Source organism: Gorilla gorilla, chromosome 10, assembly GCF_029281585.2.
Source record: "Gorilla gorilla gorilla isolate KB3781 chromosome 10, NHGRI_mGorGor1-v2.1_pri, whole genome shotgun sequence".
Taxonomy (NCBI): Eukaryota; Metazoa; Chordata; class Mammalia; order Primates; family Hominidae; genus Gorilla; species Gorilla gorilla.
This window is the reverse complement of record NC_073234.2, coordinates 49,287,129-49,311,577: the sequence shown is the minus strand read 5'-3', so window position 1 is coordinate 49,311,577 and position 24,449 is coordinate 49,287,129. Positions and strand designations below refer to the sequence as shown.

The following is a 24,449-nucleotide window of genomic DNA, read 5'->3' as shown; positions in this document are numbered from 1 at the left end:
GGGTAGGAAACAGGAGGGCACAGGGTGAGTGAGGAAAAGCCAGTCCCTTTCCCACACCCCAACGCCTTGTCATTTTTGAAGCCTCAGTTTCTTTATCTGCAAATTGATCTAATACTTGAACCTGGGAGAGAAATGTACAGGTTCTTGGGAGGTGATTTTGAGAGACAAACTCTGCAGAGGTTCTTGGAATCATTATGAAGAATGAGAGAAAGGGAATTCTGAGTTGCGCCAAGAGTTTAGGATTTGTCCAGCAAAGGATTTCTGGGGGTGGGCAGGGGGGTGGAGAGAGGAATGCAGCCCCTGGAATGAGGGCTGAGTGGAGGTGTGGGGCCTCTTTTGGAGAATTTTGAGCACAGAAGAGATTCTTTGCTGCGTGGGGCCTGGGCTGGGTGCTGGAGATTGTATAGCATGCTCATAATTTAAGGTGGCTCCAAAAAGGATCAGGGGCTAGTGGCTGGCACAGCAGAGCACATGACTGGATCCTCCCTAATGGGTGTTCCCCAATGACCTTGCCTGTACGGGGGTATAGGAGCAGAGATGGTAACCCCCAACCCCACCCAGCCAGCCCCAACCCCATTGCTCCAACTTGGGCCGGGCCTTCCTGACCAGCCTCTCCTGAGTGGGCAGCTGCTGGGGGAGAAGGATTTGCTCAGGACAGGATGGTTCTCCCATTTCCAAAGAGGGCTCCAGTCACAAGGGAGAGAGAAACCTTCCAAGTGCCTGCACCCCCAGGAAAATTCTTACCATGGAAGCCTGGGCCTGGAGACTCTGGTCAGAGGAGGGTGGGCTTCCCAGGGCTCCCTGGTCACGGTGGTGGGCCTCTGAGTGCATGAAGCACTCCTTTGGATTGGGGAGAGCAGGGAGAACTAACTCAGTATCTACTGTGTACAAGGCACCTCCACAGCTGTTATCATCCTGACAGCCAGATATGGTGGATAATCTGATCATATCATGTTTTGGAGATGAGGAAGCTGAGGCTCAGGAGGTCAAGTGACTGTCCTAAGTCACACAGTGGTATGGGAGCAGCCAGATCAGTGAATCCATCACCTGGGCTTTGCCGGGGCCTGCACCCCCGCCTCGGGAAGTGCCCTCTTCAGGAGAAAGTCCTATTTCTCTGTAAGCTGCCTTCTCGTGTGGAAGCTGGGTGCTCTGCTACCTGGGTTCCTTGCCCTTGGGGTGGCATGAATGCCAAGCGATGCAGGCAGGGCTCCCGCAGACTCAAAGGCCAGGCCCTGTCCTCGCCAGCAGCCGAATCGCTGTGTGACTTTGGACCGCCACCGAGTCTCTCTGGGCCTCGCTCTTTCCACCTCTTCCTGGGGAAGCCCCGGCTAAGTTTATTTATAACCTAGCCCCAGGTGCGCAGCCTCGGAAGGTGTGAGCGAGACCTCGGCACCCTCACCTGAGAACCAGCTCCCCGGCTCTGGCCGCCGGTTATGTAACCGGGTGTGCGGCGTGGGGGGAGCCGCGGGGCGGGGCGCTTGCGGCTATTCCGGGCGCCGCTATTTTTAGCCCCATTGATGAGGCTGCGTCGGCCGCCGCCGCCGGGATTCCGGAGACGTCAATGGGCACGCGTCACGGTCCCCGCCCCGCCCGCCGGGGGAGGCGCGCCGGGGCTGGTACAGCGCGCGGGCGGTCGCGGGCGCGGGGGCGGGGGGCGCCGCGCGGCCGGAACTGCGGGCGGGGGGCTTCCCGGGGGCGGGGGGCGCTGAGCGGCTGCGGCGCGGCTGCAGGAGCGCGAGGCGGTGGCGGCGGCGGCGGCGGCGGAACTGGCGGGGGTCCTCTCGCAGCGCCCGCGACCCCCGGCCTCCAGGCATGGGCGCCCCTGCGGCGCAGAGCAGCTCAGGGCCGGCGGGTGCGCGACCCCGGAAAGCGGGGGTGGAGAGGCGAGCGGAGCCCGCGGGGCCAGGTGAGGGGCTGCCGGGGTGGCGGGAGGTGGGCCCCGGAGAGGCCGGGCAATCTCGGGTCTTCGGTGGATGCCTTTGGGCGGGCTCGGGGCCACGCCGGAGTCCCGCTTGGAAACTGGGGAGTTGGGGGGAGGGACTGGATTCCCAGCGGAACCGCTGGCTCCGAGTCAGCCCCCAAGGGCGACGGCCAAGGCTTTCTCTCCCCAGTCCGCCAAGGGTGGGGTTTGGCCCACGAGGGGCGCTGGAGGTGGCCAGGCCAGAGAAATTCCTTCCATTTCTCCGTCGGCTGCGGGAACCGGTTCCAGGAGCGCGGGAGCTCGTCTGCCAGGAGACCCAGCCGGGAGGGACCGATGCTGCGTGATGCAACCCCTTCGCGGGACTGAGTCAAGAAACCAAGGCTGGGGGTCTCGTGGAGTCAGGCGGAGCTGGGGATTAGGACTCGGGGCTTGTGCCTCCCAGACGTGTTTTTTTGTTGTTGTCTTGTTTTTTTGCCACAACATCTTCCATCCTTATACTGAGTGGGGTGGGGGCGGGGGTGGTCTGTATTTCTAGACCTCCTTCATGGTGGTCTGGCTGTGTGGAGGGCAGGGCACAGTTCCTTGACTTGGCTCATTTCCCCCCAACCCCCCCCCTTTCTTTTTTTTTTTTTGAGATGGAGTCTCGCTCTGTTGCCCAGGCTGGAGTGCAGTGGTGTGATCTCGGCTCACTGCAACCTCCGTCTCCCGGGTTCAAGCGAATCTCCTGCCTCAGCCTCCAGAGTAGCTGGGACTACAGGCACCCACCACCACGCCCGGCTAATTTTTGTATTTTTAGTAGAGACAGGGTTTCACCATATTGGCCAGGCTGGTCTGGAACTCCTGACCTTGTGATCCGCCCGCCTCGGCCTCCTAAAGTGCTGGGATTACAGGCGTGAGCCACCGCGCCTGGCAGGCTCATTCCCTTTTTATGCCTTCGTTTTTGATAGATGACCTGGGGATGGGAGAAATGCTGCAGAGGTGGTTTATTTACAGTGAATTGTTAATTTGGGTGTGGGGCTAGTATTAGGGGCACATTGGGAAAATACAGGCTGGGCAGAGGTTGGTAGGTTCACAACAGTTATGCCCACTGGGTGCTGATGGATTTGGGGGCTGTCGTCGTCCTGGCTTGGGGCCCTAGTGGTGGGGCTACAAGGCTTGCTCCTAGATCTACTCCAAGTGAACATTTAAGATCAGTGACTTGGATAGAGACTTAAAAAGGAAGTCAGCCGACTCCTTGTAGTCATCCAGAGCTGTGAGGAATGACAAGTGCACAGTATAAAATCAAGATTCTAATTGAAGGTAACTGGGCAGAAGGATGGGCCGAGATTAACGGTGTGAATGTGACTGACGAGGCCTGTGCTGAGGCCTCTGCTGGACTTAAGAAAGTCAGCTGAGGAGTTCAGGCCCTGTGCCTGGCTCAAAGGCCCAGGGACCCAGGCCCTTAGCTTCTGCCCTGCTCTCTGGATGGAGGCTGTGGGACTGCTCTGTGCAGTGTGAAGCCTCCATCCGCTACACAGGTCCAAGTGGGTGGCAGGGGGAGCGAGAATGCCTGATTCTGGACTCCTTGGTTAGGCTCCCTGGTTTCTAATCCCAGTTTTGCCAATTCCTAGCTGTGTGACCTTGGGCAAGTTGCTTAACATTTCTTTCTGGGCCTTAGTTTCCTCATTGGTAAAATGTGCATAATAATAATCCCTTCCTCATAGCATTGTGAGGCTGAAATGAGAAAACGCATGTAAAGTGCTTAATGTATCTGGCACATGTTGTTTAACAAATATTAGCTGCTGTTGTTATTGCTAATAATAGTAATATGCCCACTTCTGGGTAGGGATATTGGCCAATGCAGAGCTTGTACTCAGGAGGCCACCAGGACCTGTCAGGCAGAGGGCCTGTCAGCGGTGTCCTGTTGCAACGGGCAGTTTATTAAGAAAAGACTAAAATACTTGCTAGGAAGGACTAGAATGAGGCTTCCTGTGGGTCAGTGCAGGGGACAGAGCTGGGATCCAGGGCTGGGGACTTTTAGAGTCAGGGATGTGATTCAACATAAGGAAGAACCTCTGCTCTGGCTCTTGGATCTGCCCCCAAATGGAAGGGACAGCTCCTGAGCTGCAATGCTCTCCCCACCTAGCTGACCTTCCTCACAGCACAGCTCCAGTGCAGGCATGTGCATCCCCCACCCTTCCACGCACACTTACTGAGCACCTGCCAGTGCTGAGCAGGGTTTAGAGACTGCAGACTCTGCAGTGATTGAGATGGACAGCGTCCTTAGATTCTGGTTGGGTAGACAGGTGATAAACCAGTGAACAGATGTGAACATTAGACCTATGATGAATAAAATCAGGCTAGTGTGGTGGGGTGGGGATGCAAGCTGTTCAGGGAAGTGACATGGGAATGGAAACCTGGTTGATGAGGAAGAGCCAGTTCTGGGCAGAGGGAATGGCAGATGCAGAGGCCCTGAGTGGGGAGAGAAGGCCCACGTGATGGGACCATAGTGAGTGGCTGGGAAATGAGGTTGGTGGGGAGCAGGAGCTGGGGACTGAAGTCTGGCCTGATGGTCCACCCCATTTTGGGGGCCACTTTCTCCTCCTCCAAGCCCACTCAGCCTTTGGTTTGCTCTCTGCACAGTGCAGACTGTACTTGACCTTGGTTCATCCCTTATCAGCTCCTGGGGCTCTGGGATCTTGGTGTGCTCATTCTTAGCTCTCCTGTTGTTCGGGGCACACTGCCTGGCTCCCGGGGGTCCTCAGTAAATGCTTGTGATGTGACTATTGAGGGGGGCATTTTGATCTGGAACAGGTGGGGAAACAGATACCTGTTTGAAGATGCTATGAATCATTTGTGGGCACCACCTGGTGCCAAACTCTGGCCCCCGTTCTGAGAACCAGATGGGGAAGACCTGGGCGCTCAGGTTGGGCCTGACTATGGTAGGTGGTATTTGGCCCTCCCTACCCTTCCTCCTCAGCAGTGGGGTGGTAGGGAGAAAAGACAAAGCTGGGGGAAACTACAGACCAGTTTCGGGGGGATGGGAGGATGACACTGTCATCCTGGAAAGCAGGTGTAGTCCATGGGCCGGGGCAGGTTGGAAGCCTTGTCTTGCTTTCTGTTTGGGGTTAAAGGTACTCCAGATGTTCCAGTCTGCCCTCCCTTCCCTCCTTGTCTCCTGTGGCCTTTTCCTGCTTCCCATCATACCCACAGGATCGGGAGAGAGGGGTGCTGACAATGTTGTAAGGGGAGAGCCTGGGTACTGTGGGCCAGAGGATCTTCCCTTGGCCTGTAGACCTTGGGCAGAGGTCAGGAGGGTGAGGAAGCCCATTGCCCACCCTCTGGGGTTCTCCTCCTCTTTGCCCCTCCTAGCTCCCATCATCTCCTTCTCTTTTCCCAGACCTCATCTCAGTCTGAAGGGCAGTCCAATAGCCAGTGAAGGCCTGGTCCTGCCCTCACTCTGGTGCGTAGTCGAGAGGAGAGAGCACTGGAGGGGATGGAAGAAGAGAAGGGGAGATGTGGGTCAAGGTGCTGTGGCTGAACGGGGTTGGGGGACAGCTGAAGAGGCTGGGGTGTGGGGTGAGGCACACAGTTGGCTTCCACCCTGGAAGGAGAGGCCAGGTGCCCAGGGTGCCTTGGACTAGGAACCAGGGTCTGGGGCTAGCTTTTATGTGTGTGTCCTCATTGAACTTATCCTAATATTGATATGTAGTAGATATGTGTATCCAGCACTGTCCTTAAGTCTTTTACACATTAACTTTTTTTAAGCCTGCTGATAACCCTGTGATTGTTAATTTTACAGATGTTATCATTTTTACAGATGAGGAGCATGAGGTACAAAGAGATTATGTAATTTGCCCAAGGTGATAAGCAGTGGAGCTAGGATTCGAACCCAGACAGTCTGGGATCCCACGTCCACTCTACTCTAAGTTGAGTGGAGCCCCTGTCTCTTGGGGGCCTCCGAGGCTTTAGGGGCCAAACTGGAGCCCCTTAAGGAGAGTGGGGTATTCCGCTCTGTCCTCACAATAGCTCCCTTCCTGTGCCTGCAGCATGCCCTTTTGTGCATGTCAAAGGCCGAGAGCCGGGAAGGGTATGAGGTGGAGGTGCTAGATGCTGATGTGTCTATATGGCTCTGAAATGCCCCAGATGCTATCAGCAGCTCCTGGCCACACCCTACACCCCTGGAAGCAGATTGCCTGGGGCCTCGGCCCCCAGGCTCCAATGCCTAACCCGGGGAGGTCCTTGGGCGCTGGCTTGTCCCCCTCTTGTGGCCTAGGTCCTGCCACTGCTCCCATTCCTGCGTGTCCTGGTCATGCTGTCTCCAGGGAATGTGCTTGCTGGCTGGTTTCTCTTCACTCACATCGACTCTCCCTCTGTAGGCCTCCACCATGGACAGAGGCCAGGCCCTGCCCCTCCCAGGCAGCCTGGCTCCTTCTGCTGGGCCCTGAAGGCAGACGGGATAATGTGGTTGGCCAAGGCCTGTTGGTCCATCCAGAGTGGTAAGTGCTCTGCTATTGTCCTTTGTACACCCCTCCAGCAGGTGGGGTTGGGGGGCAGAGGTGGGGGTGGAGCTGCCCAAAGCGGATGTGGTTAGGGGGATGGAGGGGAAGCCCTGGGGAGGTGGCAGCCGAGGTGCTGTTCAGTGTGCGGGATCTGATTTCTTCAGAGGTTGGGGTAGTGTGAGTGTGGGGACTGGGGAAGCCTTATTTTCTTGGCAGCATAGGCTGGAGGGCTCTCTGGGCCCAGGTGACACAGGCTCGTGGGAGTAGGGGATGACAGCTGCTCCCAAGGCAGCATGTGCCTGATTCCAGGAAGCAGATAGGGTAGAATAGGGTGTCTGGAGGCTGGGCTGGGAGCGTCATGGGGCAGATGTGGCAGCGGGGAACTGGCCTGTCTCCCAGGTGTAGACACTTCTCCAGGTGAGTGCATGAAGGGAAGGCTGGGACCTCCCCTTCCTCGTGGAAAGCATGGTGCCTGCCCCTCCTCACTGTGGCAAGCCGGAGGGCCTATGGAGTCTGTGGTGTGGGGGGTGGCCTCTGTGAATGGGAAGGCAGGGGCAGCCCTTCCACTACTGGTGTTCTAGCACATCTCCTTCACTTACAGAAGAGGAGACTGAGGTACAGAGGGGAGAAATGACTTTTCCAGGGGTCCTGCAATGAGGATGTGTAGAGCCAAGCCCAGAACCATGCCTCCTGGGTGGCTGGCAAGCACAGGCACCTGGTCTGACTGTGGAAGACATACCTTCCTTGACTGAGGGTGCTTCCAGAGAAGGCCCACACTGATCTGGGGCTGAGAGGTGGAGGACGGGAATGGGATTTTCAGCAGGCCTTTCCTGGGGACATGAGATGGGGCCAAGGGCACTGTAGTCCTGGTTCTGTGCCTAAAGGAGCTGGAGCTCTGCCTTAAACCCCAGACAGGGGTCATGAGATTCCCTTCCTCCTTCCCTGGAAGAGGGCCATCTTTGAGCAGCAGCCCTCCCAGGCCTTGAGAAATCCAGGATGAAGCACGCACTGGCTCAGTATCTCCCGCAGCTTCCCAAACACTGTTGCCTCATGGGGGGTCAGTGTTCAGGGTGCAGAGAGCCCCAGAGAGGTGGCTGGGGTGGGGAGGATGGGGTGTCTGGTCCCAGCCTGGAGGGAAGGGGGAAGCCCTGGGAAGCAGGGCCTCCTGTTCTGGGGGCAGGGATGGGTGTGTGCCTGGCCTCCTGATGGCAGCAGGTGCTGTACCACCAACCTCGGGCTGAAGACAGGGAGAGGAATTACTGTAAGGGGGAGAGGCAGGTGTTCTCTGGTCAGCTGGAGATCTGGACTTGGGAAGCACGTGAGTGAGGATGACAGCAGTGGCCAGGTATCCCTCCCTCAACTCAGCCCCTACATCCGCCCCCAGTCCAGACCCAGCTTCCTGAGCACCCAGCCCTCCCTCTGGGTACACAGCAGCCCTGGTGGGCAGAATTCCTTGTGTTTACCTCGTTGTCTGGGTGATGGTGGTGATTGGGTGGAACTCCCATGCCAGATATACTGCCAAAGCCACCCTGAGGGGCTGCCAACCGGGGCCCCATGAGTGCTAGAGCTGCTGGTCTTGTGACGTGGGCACCTGTCTGCCAGGCCTGGGCACGGGCCCAGGGTCACGCTCATGCTGGGGCTCCCGTCAGCTGACTATTTTGGGCTCTTGCTGACCTGGGCCAAAGTCAGGTCCAGTCAAGAGGGCCCAAAGTGGCTCCCCCCATCCCCAGAGGCCGGCTCTGGTTTCTGCTATATAAACAGAGGAGGACACGCCGGCTTGGAGGCAGCACCACATCCAGAGCTTGCTCAGCTGCTGCCCAGCCTCGGCTGTGAGGATAGGCTGGCTGGGCAGCACGTCTCTCCCCACAGGGCTCCCTGAGACCACCAGGAAGAGCCCCCAACCAATCTTGGGATTCTCCCTTCGTGTGGTTGTCTGGGACCTTTTTCCAGGGTCAAAGCAGATCGTGAGGAGGAAGCTGGTGAGTCTTGGGACAGGGACGTTGAGGAATGGGAGCTGGGCTGTTTGGATTTTTTCCCATTGTGACTGTCATGCCAAACCCTTTGGCCTTGGGCTGCGGGGAGGAAGCAAGGGTGGCCGACAACTGGAGGCATGAGTGTGCAGCTTGACCACAGCTGGATGACGGTAGTTGGACTTGTGAACGCTGTGACTGAGAACTAGGAGAGGTGTACAGAGACAGCTAATGCAGTCTAGCTCCTTTCTCAGAGCTTCCCCACAGGGTCTCCGTCCTCCTCTCCTCTCCACCCCGCCTGGATGAGGCACTGGTCACTGCGGCGAGTTTGGTGTCCATTGGGGTATCTCAGGATTGGCTTCTGAGCGGGGCCCCTAAGCCCCCACTAGTTGGGACTCAGTGGCTGGGCCAGGGGCTTGGCGTTCTGCTGAGCCCTCAGTCCCTGGCCTGCCCCGCTTGCCGGGCCCTTGCCCGGCCTCCCAGCTGCTTTGGGTGCCTGAGAAGCAGAGCTGGAGAGAGGTCTGGCAAGTCCGCCAACGAGCTTGCCACAAACACGCTCCGGGACCTGGGCCAGGGACTCTGGCCCGGCATGGAACAGGCAGCAGCAGCTCCTTACGTGGGAGGCTCCTGTGCTCTCCTTCCCAGTTTCAAAAAAAATTTTTCCCCTTTCTGAACGTGAGTCTCTAAACGAATCCAGAGCCTGTGACTAAAAATACTTTAACAATAGGAAAGTGCATCAGTCTTTCCGGCTGGGACTCGTTATCAGAGAGTTTTTATTTTGGAATTTGAAATTTTGCCCACATAGGCTGGGTGGAGACCTTGGGCAGAGGCAAGGGAATTTGGTGGGTGTTGATGTTCTGCAAGGTGGTGGGAGACCCTCCAAGGCGAGAGGAGAAGAGAGCTGGCCAGGAGCTGAAGAGACTGAGAGGGAAACTGAGGGAGGTTCAAGGCGTGGGGCAACCTTTCCCAAAGGAACTCCGTGATCTTGTCTGTGTTTTCCAGCCCCGTCTGGTTGTTCTTCCTGATGTCTGATCTTATTCTTTTATGCTGTATGTTAATTTCTTCTGGCCTGAGAGGGAGGGAGGGAGGGGTAGAGAAATCACTGGACTGAAGATAGCCTCTGTGGCCATAGCCTGACCTCCTTAATTAACTAGCTCTCTCCAGAGTATTAATTGACCACTCGCTGCATACACAGTCTGGAATTCTCCCAGTGCTGGGTAGAGCCACATCTCTGGGCACGCTCTCTTTTCCTCTCACTCAGCCCAGGAGTGGGAGAAGTAGAGATGGGGTTACTGTTTGTCTGTAGTTCCTGGAGCAGGAGGGCTGCCGGCTCCCCCGTCCAGCTGAGGACCCTGCTATCTCCTGCCCCTGCCGCCCTCCCTGCCAGCCCCATTCTGCTGCAGGCTGCTGTGGTCGTCCCGTTGCAGACATGAGTTCCACAGGGCCGAGTGTGGGACTTGAGTATGCATGGATTTTGGTATATGTCGGGGTCCTGGAACCCATCCCCGTGTAGCACTTCCCTGTGCCCTGGAGGTACTGCCTGCCTCCCGACTTCCACCCTCACTTGCCATTACAGGTTTCCCATGACAGTGGGGGAGCCCAGGCCCCACGCAGTGCTACATTTGGCTGTTGAGCCTCTCCTTTCCATTGTGAACTGAATTCTACCAGCACTGGGACTGGTGATGTCTGCATTAGGCAGATGAGGAAGCAGTCTTGGAGAGGACGAGGGACTGGCCTCAGGTCACACATCAGGCTTGCTAGCTCCTGGACAAAGATGCCTCTGATAGCTCTTCCATCTTTCGCCCCTGCTGAGAGCTGAGGGGAGGAGTGCGGCCACTGGCTGACCTGCCTGGGTCCCTGGGAGGCTGGTTTTGGGGAGGTAGTGATACGTGTGCGCATGGTAGGGCTTGGGCAAGGGCCAGGAGAGCAGAGCCTGGGCCTGACCTTTCACCCCTGGTTCCCAGAGCTGCCCATGGGAAGCCCCCAGGGCAGTAGGCAGTGCTTCCCTGCCCACAGTGCAAATCCCCCTGCCTACAGCCAAAGCAGGAAGAGGAAGTGGCCAGGTCAGGGCTGGCAATAGGCCCTGGGGCCGAGGAGGGGAAGCTCCCAGGGCCACTTCTGAGCTGGAGAAGGCGAAGCTCACTCCTTCTGCCCACCCCAGGGGAAGGGTGTGGAGGCCCATGGGTGGGGACAGTCTCAGTGAAAGTAGGGCAAGTTCCTGACCTCTACTCAGTAGGGGTGGGGCCCAGCCCAAGGTGGAGGGGCAGCGTGGGAAAAGGGCTGTGTAATTCCACTTCCTTCATCCCCTGTTTACCCATCTCCACCCCTACCCTCTGGGCTGGGGAATGGTGGTGGACATTGGCTGCTCATTTGGGGCCTGCCCTGGGCTACTTACTACTGAGGATGTACAAAGGATCTTCCCACCACGGACTAGGAGACAGTGCCCTTGTCCTCATGATGTTCACATACTGGTGGGTGAGGGATGGGTCTGAGTACATGATAAATCCCTGGGCCCCATAAGATTTGACTAGGAGGGGTAAGGGCCTGGTGAACTGCTCAGAAAATAAACTGTGTTGTCAGCAGGAGGACCCCTTTCTACTATGAGATATTGCATTCCCTGCTAATCATACTTGTGTTCTATCTGTTGATAGAACAAATACATAATGAGAAACAGCCACTGTGCTTTCAGAAGAACACACTTGAAAGAATTTGTTCTCAATAAATTACATCTGCATCTGGATCCATATGAAGAAATATGTTCTTCTCATTCAGGCGTGGCTATTTTAAAATAAAATTTGGGCTGGGCACGGTGACTCACGCCTGTAATCCCAGCACTTTGGGAGTCCGAGGCAGGCGGATCACGAGGTCAGGAGATCGAGACCATCCTGGCTAATGCAGTGAAACCCCATCTCTACTAAAAATACAAAAAATTAGCCGGGCATGGTGGCGGGCGCTTGTAGTCCCAGCTACTCAGGAGGCTACTAGGAGGAAGGGAAACAGTATGCACAGTGGGTGAAACAGTATGTGCAAAGTGGGTGGTGGGAAGGTTTAGCTCAAGGTCCTTATATGGGGTCGGTGGGGAACTGCGGTGATGAGGGCAGATGGATAGGCTGGGCCGTGGTGTGGGGGCCTGACTAGGTGGGGCTGTCTCTTGTCTCCATCGTGACATCTCTCCCCGCCCTTCCGTGTTGTCATGGCCTTGCTTTACCTCCAGGTCCCTGTCTCTAGTTTTGGATACCTCTCTCATTATTACCTGTTCCCTCCTACCCCATCTCCCCGACAATTAGCTGTTCACTCTGACCTTGTTCTTGAAGGTTAGACTTGGAGGGGTGTGTGCTGGGAGTCTCTGGCCAGTCTGGGACCAGCATTTGTTTTAGGCCTCCCAAAGTCCACGTCAATTGTGCCTTTCTCCAAAGTTCCACTAGCTGGACCCCACTCTCTCAGAGGCCCAGGCCATCCTCCCTGGAGGGCCCACAAGGCCTGGGATCCCCAAGCCCCTTTCACCTCTCTCGCCTTTATCTTAGGCTAGGTGCTCCACACGGGAACCTGCATTGGTGGCCCCAGCTGTGTTTCCACAGAGGGACTTTGCCTTTTTCTCCTTATTTACTTATTTTCAGAATGTGGTGTGTTGAGCACCCCCACCATCTCCCACCCCTGCAAGCATGACCAGGTGGCAGCTGTAGTTCCTTATCCTCCTCCAGGCTTTGGGGCAGCAGGACTGCAGCCTCCATAACCTGCAGCAGCTTGGGGAAGTGGGGCCTGGGCTGCAGGCCCAGATCTGGAGGCTAGATGCTGAGATTCAGACCAGGGACCTGGACAGCTCCTCACCACACTCAGTTTTCCTTGGGCTTATGGGTGGGCCTACCCCACAGGATGGTCTGTGCCACTTTTTACAAATGCCAAGTTGTGAGGAGGAGAGGAGGGTGCCTGAGCTTGAGGCTGGTTCAACTCTCAAAGAGCTAGCAAGGCTGGGCCGGGGGCGGTGGCTCACGCCTGTAATCCCAGCACTTTGGGAGGCCAAGGCGGGCGGATCACGAGGTCAGGAGATCGAGACTATCCTGGTTAACACTGTGAAACCCCGTCTCTACTAAAAATACAAAAAATTAGCTGGGCGTGGTGGCAGGCACCTGTCGTCCCAGCTACTCGGGAGGCTGAGGCAGGAGACTGGCATGAACCTGGGAGGCGGAGCTTGCAGTGAGCCGAGATTGCGCCACTTCACTCTAGCCTGGGCGACAGCACCATCTCAAAAAAAAAAAAACAAAACAAAAACAAACAAACAAAAAAGAGCTAGCAAGGCTGAGATTGAGCACAGACTGGTCAAGCCACAGATAACGCACTTGTTCTTGCTGGTTGGCAGGAAGAACAATGGCTTGGCTGATCATCTTTTGCTACCTATTAAAATTGGTTTTATTTTGGCCGGGTACAGTGGCTCATGCCTGTAATCCCAGCACTTTGGGAGGCCAAGGCGGGCAGATCACAAGGTCAGGAGATCAAGACCATCCTGGCTAACACAGTGAAACCCTGTCTCTACTAAAAATACAAGAAAATTAGCTGGCGTGGTGGCAGGCACCTGTAGTCCCAGTGACTCGGGAGGCTGAGGCAGGAGAATGGCGTGAACCCAGGAGGCGGAGCTTGCAGTAAGCCGAGATTGTGCCACTGCACTCCAGCCTGGGCGACAGAGCGAGACTCCGTCTCAAAAAAAAAAGTTAGTTTTATTTTCCAGGGAAGGCTCTGCTGGGGTGGAGGGAGACATCCTGGGGCAAAGCGGGTGCTAGGTGAGGAAGTCAGCCTGTGACATAGCTGGGATCAGTTCCACCCAGCAAGACTTGCTGTGTGCTCCTGAGCAAAGTGTGGCTCCTCTTGGAACCCTTGACTCCTAATCTGCAAAATGGGAGGACTTGAATTCTATACGTAGTTTTAAACCTTTTTTTTTTTTTAAGCTGTGGAGTCATTTTCCACAAAAGGATTCCACAAAATCTAAGCAAAATCTTATGGAAAAGCCTAAGAGAAAGAAAAGCAAAACTTTGCCTGAAATGAGGTAGGGATCCTGGATGGGTCCAATTGGCATCATCCTGCCCACACTTCACATTCAACCAGTGGCCTTGAAGGAAGATGGTTTGGAGCAACCCAGAGCTCTCTGCAGACCCATTCACGTTGAGACTGTATGCTGGGATGGAGGGTTCTGGCAGGTTCTGACCAGATGACTGAATGCCATCAGCATTACAGTCACCCCTTGGTATATGAAGGGGGTTGGCTCCAGGACCCCAACTTGTACTGCGAATACTCAAGTCTCCCTGTTGGCCCTGTGGAACCTGTAGATACTGAAAGTCGGCCCTCTGTATATGTGAGTTTTTGGATCCATGTTGGATTGAAAAAAATCCCCAAATCCCCATATAAGTGGACCTACACAGTTCAAACGTGTTGTTCAAGGGTCAACTGTGTATGAAGACTGCTCCATCTGTGGTGGACAGTGAGGCTTTAGAAAGAGGAGACAGGCAGGCTAATGGATGGTCTTCATGGGTGTGGGAAAGGAGGAGTGGTCACTGGGCGCAGGCAGTTGGTCTGTGGGACCAGTGAGGCATGGGCTGTGGCTGGCAGTAGGAAAGCAGGAGAGGCTGAGTGCAGTGGCTCATGCCTATAATCCCAGCACTTTGGGAAGCCAAGGCAAGAGGCTTGAGCCTGGGAGGTCCAGGCTGCAGTAAGCCATAATCGTGCCACTGCATTCCAGGCTGGGCAACAGAACAAGACCTTGTCTCGAAAACAACAAAACAAAACAAAAACGGGGAGAGGAAAGGACCCAAGAGATGTTCCAAAAAAGAATTTCAGGAAACAGTGAAAAGTTGCAAATGGGGCATCAGGAGCAGAGATTAGGTGGCAGGCAGGGGGTGCAGAAATGACAGGTTCTGTCTGGAACAGATGAAATTTGAGGTGCTTGTGGGACCTTTGAGTGGGCAGAAGCGGGGGCTGGAGACAAGGGTGTGGGAAAACTGTGATGGGGGTTGAGGGCGGAAATCGGGCCGGCAGAGCCTCCGGGTCAGAGGAAGTCCTATGGGGTGACCAGATGAGTTGAGAACTGGGTGGGTGGGTGCAGGCTCGATGGAAGCAGAAACTCATGGATATTGACTTACATGGGAGAAGGGGAATGGATGGGGGTCGCAGTGGGGTGGCAGGGCTCTCTTTTCCTTGTTTTTGTTTTTTTGCCCTTCCCTCTTCTCTTACTTTTCCGTGAGGGCTCCCCAGGCTCAGGAGAGATCAGAGTGGAAGGGTGACGGCCAAACCAGGGAAGGCTCCAGGTGGCTGAAGCCTGGTCTGTGCCCAGCAGGGCCCTGGCGGGCTGTTCCACACTCCACCGGGCAGGTGATAACTGGTCAGAGCTGCCTCCCCACAGGTGCTGGAGGTGGGGTGGGAGGGCCGGTGCTCCCTGATGTGGACAGGGGGAGGGGTATTGATAAGAGGCGTGGAGAGATCCCTAGAGATGCAGTCTGTGGCCCTGGGTTCCAACCCAGTGTGCCACCACCTGGCTGTGTGACCTTCAGCAAGTGCCATTATTTCTCTGAGCCTGTTTATTTATAAAATGAGGAAGAGTTGGCACAAGTTTGAAAAGATTTCTCAGGCTCCACCCGGTTCTGAAATTCGGTAATTTCCCAACTAGGGTGCACTCCCCCTGTAAGGGGCTGGGGAGGGGACGGTGCGAAACCAAGTTCAGCTTGTGGAGCGGAGCCAGAGCTGTTGGCCGAGCTTGGGCCTGGCCAACGCCTGCCCTCGGGAAGGTCCTGTGTAGGGAGACTGCCTGGAGGGACTAAGCGAGGGCTCTAACTGACGTCTCAGGGGCAGCCTCTCAGCCTGAGACCCTGCTGGGGAAGCCGCGTCCTGTGCACTAGCTGCGCCTAGGGCTGAGGTGAGGGCGCAGGCTCCCCAGGGTGTGTCCGAATTGCCCGCCCCAGCCCGCGGCCTGTCCTGACCGCCCAGCAGCGGCAGCAGCGACACCCTAGGGCTCCAGGAAGGGCTTGGGAAGGTGCAAAGGCGGGGCTAGGCTCGGAGGGAGCCGGAGGGACCGGGCGCGGTTGGCTCCCGGGAGCAACTGGAGGGTGAGGAGATCCTCATCCGGGGAAGCCCCGCGGCCGCGTCTCTACAGCGCCCCTTCTCGGGCTCTGGCCCTCCCGCTGGTTATTCTGGACCTGGGGGCCCCCAGCTGGGACCCGAGTCCGGTGCGGGGAGCCTAGTGGGCCTGGGAGCTGCTATTTTTAGCGGGCGCGGCGGGCGCGAGGAGCCTATTTATAGATCAAACAATCCGCGCTCCCTGCGTCAATGGAACCCCGCGTGCGTCACGCGCGCAGACATTCCAGGCCCCCCCTCCTCGCCCCGCCCCCTCGGGCTCCCCGGGCCGCACCTCCCCCTGGCCGCCTCCCGCCGGAACCGCACCGCCCCCCGCGCCCTTGTATGGCCAAAGCTCGACGGGCGGCCTGCGTCAGTGGCGCCCCCGCCCCTCCCTGTGCGTCACGGAGCGCTTAAGAGGAGGGTCGGGCTCACCCGGGGAGTCCCAGTGGCGGAGGCTGCGAAAGTTGGGGGAGTGCACAGAAGAACTTCGGGAGCGCACGCGGGACCAGGGACCAGGCTGAGACTCGGGGCGCCAGTCCGGGCAGGGGCAGCGGGAGCCGGCCGGGTAGGTTCCCTTCGGGGAACGTGCATCTGTTTTTAGGAGCCGTGCATGAAGGAGATGGGTGTACGCGCGGGCAGAGAGGATGTTGTAGGGCCGGCATGCAAGAGGGCGGGTGTAGTGTGCAGCTGTAGCACAACGGGATGAGAACCCAGGTCAGACTGGAAACTACTGGGTGCGGGGTAGGAGGCAGGGGAGGTTGACTACCTGCAAAGTGGAAGCTGTAGGGGGTTGGGGTTGGCGCCGGGAGTAGGGACTTGTCCAGCAGGCGGCTGGCCTTAGTTCAGTCTCCTAGGGTGCCCAACTGGGCGCACGGTGCTCTGAACTTGGGTGGGTGTGGATGGGGGTAACAGCACCGTGGGGGAACAGGTACACAGAGCTTTGGCGCTGCTGGGATCCGTACGATTCCAACTGAGATTGGATTTCCAAAAGGCCCTCCTTCCTCCCAGCCTGTCAGCCCCCTCCCAGTGCCCCGGTTGTTTTCTTAACACTTTAGAGGCTGTGGCTGAGTTGGCAGGGGTTCCCCACCCTGAACTTTGTGTCTGAGGTGCGTTAGGAAGCCTCCGGATCATTGAAGGAAGTGACTGGCTTGGTGGCTGAGCTGTGGAGGGCTGCTTGCTGTGTATTGAATAAAGGAGGCTTCTTGGGGTCAGGGGCAGGGTCTCTGTAAGCACAGGGAGAATTGATTTCGCTGGGGCTTGGATCACGTGTGTGTGTGTGTGTGTGTGAGAGAGAGAGAGAGAGAGAAAGAGAGAGAGACAGACAGAGGTGGAAACCCTTGTCCTTGGGGATCCTGGATAGAAGTTGCCAGTGTTGGAGTCTTGGGGCGGTGCTGCCTAGAGGATACCTCCCAACCATTCCAGCTCCAGATGCTGATCATCCCTATGCCTCCTCCCCCAGTAGTCTCTGTTGGATCTTACAGGTAGGGTGCAGCCTGAGGCTTGTTCAGCAGAACAGGTGCAAGCCACATTGTTGCCAAGACCTGCCTGAAGCCGGATTCTCCCCACTCCCTCCTTCAACCCCGCCTCTTCCTCCTCCTGTGGGACTGCTCCCCCCTCCTGTGAGGCTAGATGTAGGTCCATATCTTGTGTTGTTAAGAACCTGCATGAAGGGGGAGGGACTGATGGGGGTTGATCCGGATGTGGGACGTCCAGGTGGAGAAACAGGATTTGAATAAGGCAGGAACAAGCGCCCAGTTCTGCCCAACTGCTGTCTTTCCTCCTTCACCCCCAGCCCATCCCTGGCCAGGCTGTCCTAGTGCAGGCAGATGTGGCCACCCTCACCTCTCGCAGGGTGCTGCATGCCTGTGGACTGGTGCCACTGGGTGTGTGGGGCCCGAGCTACAAGGGTCTCTGTTGTCTTGGTTGGTTATGTGAATGTCAGGCTAGGGGTGGAGGTGCCCTGTTCAGGGCCTGTGGAGTTAGAAGGAAGGCTAGGACCAGAGAGGACTTCCTGGGCTCTTGGCCAGGAGGTGGTGACAGCCTTTGCCCCCATCACTGCACCCCTTGATTATGGTACTCTGTTCCTGCTTGATTTCTTCTCCAGCTTCCCTCATTGACTGGTGAGGCCAGAGTTATGCAGACCCCAGGCGTGTGGGTTGGGAGGGAGACTGTCCTGGAGCCTCCTCTGCATGATTTTTTGACCATTCTGTGAATGTAAGGATCTGCCTGAATGATGCTATCTCTGTTCAGGCTCTCTTCAGGCTCCTCGGGACTGGGGCTGTGTAACCCCCTTTGCCTGAACCTCTGGATTCTTCAGGGCACAGACCCTGCTTTAGTGGAGGGACCCAAGCAGGGGCAGAATGTCTTCCACCCACCCACCAGCAGGCTTCTCTTTAAGTCTTCTGCTGGACTCTCAGAGTTCTCTTATTAAGACAACTGGGGGCAGCAGAACATTCTTTTTAGGTACTGTTGTCCATTCTCCTGGGAGTCCAGCGGGCTGTGGTCTCCTTCCTCCCCCTTGCCCTGTCCCCAGCAAATGGCCTTTAAAGGTCTGGAGCCAGGTTACCGATGAGGAGGCCTAGGTTCCCTTCCTCTTTGCTTCTGGGAGCGTCTCGAGCAGTGCAGAGTGGCTTCCCAGCCCCAGATGGCAGGATTGGGGTGGGTTTGGGATCTGCTGCCTTTTCTCAGTGTGCAGGGTTGGGGTGGAAATGGGGGACAGGCTAGGGCCTCTGCATTAGGCTGCCTTCTTAGGCAGCTGGGCTTTCACTTCCAGCTCCTCTTCCATTTCCACGATGTCCTTCTTCCTAGGCACTGCGAGGGGAGGAGAAAAGGGGCTTTGCAGAGGCTGGGGTGTGCCTGGGAGTATTCCCAGGAAGTGCCTGGTTGGCGAAACAACCAGGGAGCTGCTCCTGGGAGCTGGGCTGAGGCTTTGCTGGGCTGCCTCTCCCACTCACCCTTTTCCCAGCCCCCACCACGCCTTCCCCAGCGGGGAGGGGCAGGGGGCTGGAGGAACACAGCTTCCCCCTGTTCCGGCAGAGAAATGCTGGCTGTATGCCTCCCCTAGGGTTCCCAGGCTGACTAGGGTGTGGCTGGCCTTCTGATGGAGCCCACTCATGCTGGGCTGCTGCCCAGGGGCTTTGTGGCACCTAGGTCGAGATGGTACTCAGGCCAGGGGTCAGGATTCCTGGGTGCTCTGGTCCCGGTGCCTCTGTCTCATCTTTAGGCTGGGCTTCCTGCCACCTTGCTGCTCTGGGGCCCAAATACTTTGAGACAAGGCTATAGGCTTGTCCCACTGACTCTCCTTTCCCTCCCTGGGATCTCCTCTCTCTCCAGAGATGCCCTGTATCCAAGCCCAATATGGGACACCAGCACCGAGTCCAGGACCCCGTGACCACCTGGCAAGCGACCCCCTGACCCCTGAGTTCATCAAGCCCACCATGGACCTGGCCAGCCCCGAGGCAGCCCCCGCTGCCCCCACTGCCCTGCCCAGCTTCAGCACCTTCATGGACGGCTACACGGGAGAGTTTGACACCTTCCTCTACCAGCTGCCGGGAACAGTCCAGCCATGCTCCTCAGCCTCCTCCTCGGCCTCCTCCACATCCTCGTCCTCAGCCACCTCCCCTGCCTCTGCCTCCTTCAAGTTTGAGGACTTCCAGGTGTACGGCTGCTACCCCGGCCCCCTGAGCGGCCCAGTGGATGAGGCTCTGTCCTCCAGTGGCTCTGACTACTATGGCAGCCCCTGCTCGGCCCCGTCGCCCTCCACGCCCAGCTTCCAGCCGCCCCAGCTCTCTCCCTGGGATGGCTCATTCGGCCACTTCTCGCCCAGCCAGACTTACGAAGGCCTGCGGGCATGGACAGAGCAGCTGCCCAAAGCCTCTGGGCCCCCACAGCCTCCAGCCTTCTTTTCCTTCAGTCCTCCCACCGGTCCCAGCCCCAGCCTGGCCCAGAGCTCCCTGAAGTTGTTCCCCTCACAGGCCCCCCACCAGCTGGGGGAGGGAGAGAGCTATTCCATGCCTACCGCCTTCCCAGGTTTGGCACCCACTTCTCCACACCTTGAGGGCTCGGGGATACTGGATGCACCCGTGACCTCAACCAAGGCCCGGAGCGGGGCCCCAGGTGGAAGTGAAGGCCGCTGTGCTGTGTGTGGGGACAACGCTTCATGCCAGCATTATGGTGTCCGCACATGTGAGGGCTGCAAGGGCTTCTTCAAGGTACTGCGCAGCCCCAGGTGGGGCCTTTTGTTGGAAATGGAGAGAGGCTGGCCTCATCCCATTGGGACCTGTGGTCTCCCCCTGGGTTCTCCTCCTAGCTAAGTCCTGTCCTGCAGGGTGGGATCAGCCCTGCCAGGTGGGCCGCCTTCCTGGAGACCCGTAGATGCCAGGGCTGGAAGCTTTCATTTGCCGGAACACTCAGGGGCCCATGGGATTGCACAGAGCTGGACGGAGGGGTGAGATAGGGGCAGATAGGAGCTGCAGGGGTGCCTGGCGAGCCTCTGGTTTTCCTCTGCCTGTCCTCTCCCAACTCAAGGTTCTAGTGGGAAGGGGTGCCCCCAGGCTCTCATGTTCCTGGCATGAGATGAAAGGATCCCTGCGGAGGGTTTGGTTCCTGAGGGCTGGGGGTGGACTTGGGAACAGGCTGTGTGTTTGTCCCAGCGATGGTGCCTGCTTAGCTTCCCGTCCCCACCCCCCAGCCCCTTGGCCCTCTCCTGTCTGCCCTAGGGAGAGGGCAGGCGGACAAGGGCCCATGAAAAAATACAGGTGTCTAGACTGCCAGGGAGACCCTGGCCCCCAATAGTGTGTCCTGGGGACTTCCTCAGAGCGAGAAACCTCCCCCAATGTCTTCAAGACTTTTCTCTCCCCCCCCAACCCCCTATCTCTCCCTCCCTTGCCACCCAAATGTTAGAAAAATAGCTGTGAACAGAGAGTGCTTTTGTCTGCAATGGCAGCAGGATCTGGACGGTCCCCTCCCCTAAGTTCCCCCCTCCCCACCCCATACTCTGACAGCTTGTTCCGTGTTGTCTCCCCACCCAGCGCACAGTGCAGAAAAACGCCAAGTACATCTGCCTGGCTAACAAGGACTGCCCTGTGGACAAGAGGCGGCGAAACCGCTGCCAGTTCTGCCGCTTCCAGAAGTGCCTGGCGGTGGGCATGGTGAAGGAAGGTGTGTGGCTGGGGTGTGGCCCAGCGGGGCAAGGGTAGGCTTGAGTGGAGTGGGACCAGCAGGGCCCCCAGGCTTCTGCCCTGGAGGACCCAGAGGAGGGCACATCTTATTTCCACCCCACCTCTGAACCCCAGGCCTTGGAGGGAGGCAGCCTACACCTGCCTGGATTGTGAGGGTGGTGGCAGGGGGAGGTTCCTATAGGGTACCTTGGATCTCAGGGACTCTGGGTCCTAGGGACTCGGTGGGGCGCGTCTCAGCAGTGGTGTGCACGGCTTGGGCTGAGAGGCCCTTCCTCAGATCCCTTCCTTCCTCACCCCTACCCATTCCTTTGCAGTTGTCCGAACAGACAGCCTGAAGGGGCGGCGGGGCCGGCTACCTTCAAAACCCAAGCAGCCCCCAGATGCCTCCCCTGCCAATCTCCTCACTTCCCTGGTCCGTGCACACCTGGACTCAGGGCCCAGCACTGCCAAACTGGACTACTCCAAGGTGAGGTCCCACCCCGCGTCTGCCTTGGGGAGGTCTATGAGCACATGCAGTGCCTTTGTGCGTGTTAGGAGAGCTACCCCCTCTGGAAGGACTGAATGAGAAAGGAAGTTTAAAAAAGAAAGAAAGAAAAGCGACTCCCTCCAGTTCGACAGATCAAAGAGAGGATCCCCCTCTCGGCTGACCAGATGGGAAAATGCACCCCCTCAGGCAGGTGGCCAATTAGAAAAATATGTCCTTCTGGCAGCTGCAGCCCTGGGTTAATATGTGAGACTTGGCAAGTGAGAGCCTGGGCAGGATCTCAGATCTACTCCCACTCCCGGGATCTGGCATCCAAGTGTCTGACACAGCCATACGTGGCAGTGGGTGCAGGAGCCTGCCTGGGGTGCTGACCCCACTGGACCGTCTTCCTAGTTCCAGGAGCTGGTGCTGCCCCGCTTTGGGAAGGAAGATGCTGGGGATGTACAGCAGTTCTACGACCTGCTCTCCGGTTCTCTGGAGGTCATCCGCAAGTGGGCGGAGAAGATCCCTGGCTTTGCTGAGCTGTCACCGGCTGACCAGGACCTGTTGCTGGAGTCGGCCTTCCTGGAGCTCTTCATCCTCCGCCTGGCGTACAGGTGAGAGCTACTGACGCTCTGCCCAGCCCCTTTCCCTGATACACCTGCCTGTGAACCACCCTGATCGCTCTTCGTGCCCATCTGCCTGCCAGGTCTAAGCCAGGCGAGGGCAAGCTCATCTTCTGCTCAGGCCTGGTGCTACACCGGCTGCAGTGTGCCCGTGGCTTCGGCGACTGGATTGACAGTATCCTGGCCTTCTCAAGGTCCCTGCACAGCTTGCTTGTCGATGTCCCTGCCTTCGCCTGCCTCTCTGCCCTTGTCCTCATCACCGGTGAGTGACCAGCACCACACCAGGTCCAAGGGAATGGGCGTCAGGGGGTTGACTGGTTCTCAGGAGTACACTGTCCCAGGGAGTTTGGTGGGCCGGGATCTAGCACTTTCTGGGCCCCTGCACTGCCCCGGGCTCATGCCAGCAGTAAAGTAGGGACCATAGGAATTGCAGATGGGCTCAGCTGCATCCAGCTCTAAAGCCCAAGACAGCCTTTGGTCCCAGACTGTCAGGATCCAGACTGCAGGTGTCATGTATGTGGCCTAGGGTATTGGCTTGTTTTTAAAACCTTCCTGTCAATTATGCTGCATATAGAAAAGTACACAAATGGTAAATTTTCATAAACCGCACTTACCCAACCAGCGCCTTGGTCAAGAAAGAGCACATAACTGCCCCCCAGAACCCATTATTGTGCCCCCTTCCAGTCATTTGCCCTCCCCAAGGGTAACCACTACTTTTTATTTAAATATTTTAAAAAATAAGATGGGAATCTCACTATGTTGCCCAAGCTGGTCTCGAACTCCTGGGCTCAAATGATCCTCCTGTCTCAGCCTCCTAAAGTGCTGGGATTACAGGTGTGAGCCACCACGCCCAGCCCTTCACTGTGACTTCTGACAGTGCAGATCAGATTGGTTGTGCCTGTTTTGGACTTTATGTAAATGTAGTTCTGCAGGATGGAATCTGGTGTTGAATGCAGAGGTTTTCAGATTTCTCTGTTTTTTAAAGGAAAGAATCCACCCTCGTTCATTTTTTCACTTAAATTGCACAGGGGACCCAACTATATAGAACACAATCAGAGGTACTCTGGGCTGAGGGAGTGCTGGGTTCTGAGGCTGGGTTTCTCAGAACAGTGTAGATTTTAAAAACCCAATGATCTAGCCAGAAAACCTAGGTTAGGATTTTATTTCCCGTTTGTGACCCTGGGCAAGTCATTAGCCTCCTGGGCCTCGGGTTCTCACTTGGAGTATGAGGATAATGAGGATTACTGCTTCTCAGACTTGTGACGATGCTTACTAATGGCCAACATGTGAATGCGCTTTTGTGAAGTGCCAGCAGAGCATGAGGGGTGGTCAGGGGCAGCAGTTTTAGGGGCCTGGGGGAGGCTGGGGCTTTGGGGGCCTGGTTCTCAGATGTACGGCTAATCCTGTACCCTTCCCGCAGACCGGCATGGGCTGCAGGAGCCGCGGCGGGTGGAGGAGCTGCAGAACCGCATCGCCAGCTGCCTGAAGGAGCACGTGGCAGCTGTGGCGGGCGAGCCCCAGCCAGCCAGCTGCCTGTCACGTCTGTTGGGCAAACTGCCCGAGCTGCGGACCCTGTGCACCCAGGGCCTGCAGCGCATCTTCTACCTCAAGCTGGAGGACTTGGTGCCCCCTCCACCCATCATTGACAAGATCTTCATGGACACGCTGCCCTTCTGACCCCCGCCTGGGAACACGTGTGCACATGTGCACTCTCATATGCCACCCCACGTGCCTTTAGTCCACGGACCCCCAGAGCACCCCCAAGCCTGGACTTGAGCTGCAGAATGACTCCACCTTCTCACCTGCTCCAGGAGGTTTGCAGGGAGCTCAAGCCCTTGGGGAGGGGGATGCCTTCATGGGGGTGACCCCACGATTTGTCTTATCCCCCGAGCCTGGCCCCGGCCTTTATGTTTTTTGTAAGATAAACCGTTTTTAACACATAGCGCCGTGCTGTAAATAAGCCCAGTGCTGCTGTAAATACAGGAAGAAAGAGCTTGAGGTGGGAGCGGGGTTGGGAGGAAGGGATGGGCCCCGCCTTCCTGGGCAGCCTTTCCAGCCTCCTGCTGGCTCTCTCTTCCTACCCTCCTTCCACATGTACATAAACTGTCACTCTAGGAAGAAGACAAATGACAGATTCTGACATTTATATTTGTGTATTTTCCTGGATTTATAGTATGTGACTTTTCTGATTAATATATTTAATATATTGAATAAAAAATAGACATGTAGCTGGAACTGGGATTCAGTCTGTCTCTGATGCCCCCTCCCCACTCCCCCACCAGACACACCCCATCATTACATAAGAGATGGGCTGCTCAAGATGAAACTTGGATGTTACCAGCCTGAGCTGTCAGGCCTCAGTGTACTCATTTGTAAAAGGCGGATAATAATGACACCTGCTTCACGAGGTTGTTATGCAAAGCACTTAGACTAATTTCTAACACGTGGGAAGCCTGCATTAGCTGTGCCTGGCTCATTGCTGGGGTCTGCAGTGGCCGACTAGCCCAGGGGTTACTGCAGGGCCCTAGCAATAGACTTAGCCGCAGATCTCAGGGTTGTCATGGTTCCTAATCTGGACATATTATTCTCTGATTCTTGATTTCCACATTCATAAAACAGGAATAGACCCAGCCTCACAGAGCTTTTAGGATCAGAGGAGTGTGTGTGTGTAATGCTTAGCATGGGCTGGGTTTAAGTAAGCCCAAATTGG

General features: G+C 56.9%; 1 protein-coding gene across 5 annotated transcripts; it reads left to right on the top strand.

The window, feature by feature from the left end:
• Positions 1–1,733: 1,733 nt before the first annotated feature.
• NR4A1 (nuclear receptor subfamily 4 group A member 1) lies at positions 1,734–23,974 on the top strand. 5 transcript variants are annotated; one of them, XM_019038878.4, is made up of 8 exons: positions 1,734–1,906; positions 6,280–6,399; positions 18,804–19,681; positions 20,501–20,630; positions 20,965–21,116; positions 21,528–21,730; positions 21,823–22,001; positions 23,160–23,974. In XM_019038878.4, the coding sequence occupies exons 1-8, from the start codon at positions 1,813–1,815 to the stop codon at positions 23,414–23,416; spliced, it is 2,013 nt and encodes a 670-aa protein (XP_018894423.3). In that variant the 5' UTR covers positions 1,734–1,812; the 3' UTR covers positions 23,417–23,974. The 5 variants fall into 5 exon arrangements, with proteins under 5 accessions (XP_018894423.3, XP_063550041.1, XP_004053205.3 ...); XM_004053157.5 differs by lacking the exon at positions 1,734–1,906 and adding an exon at positions 2,178–3,220; XM_063693971.1 differs by lacking the exon at positions 21,823–22,001 and having other exon boundaries at positions 1,754–1,906.
• The last annotated feature ends 475 nt before the right edge of the window (positions 23,975–24,449 follow it).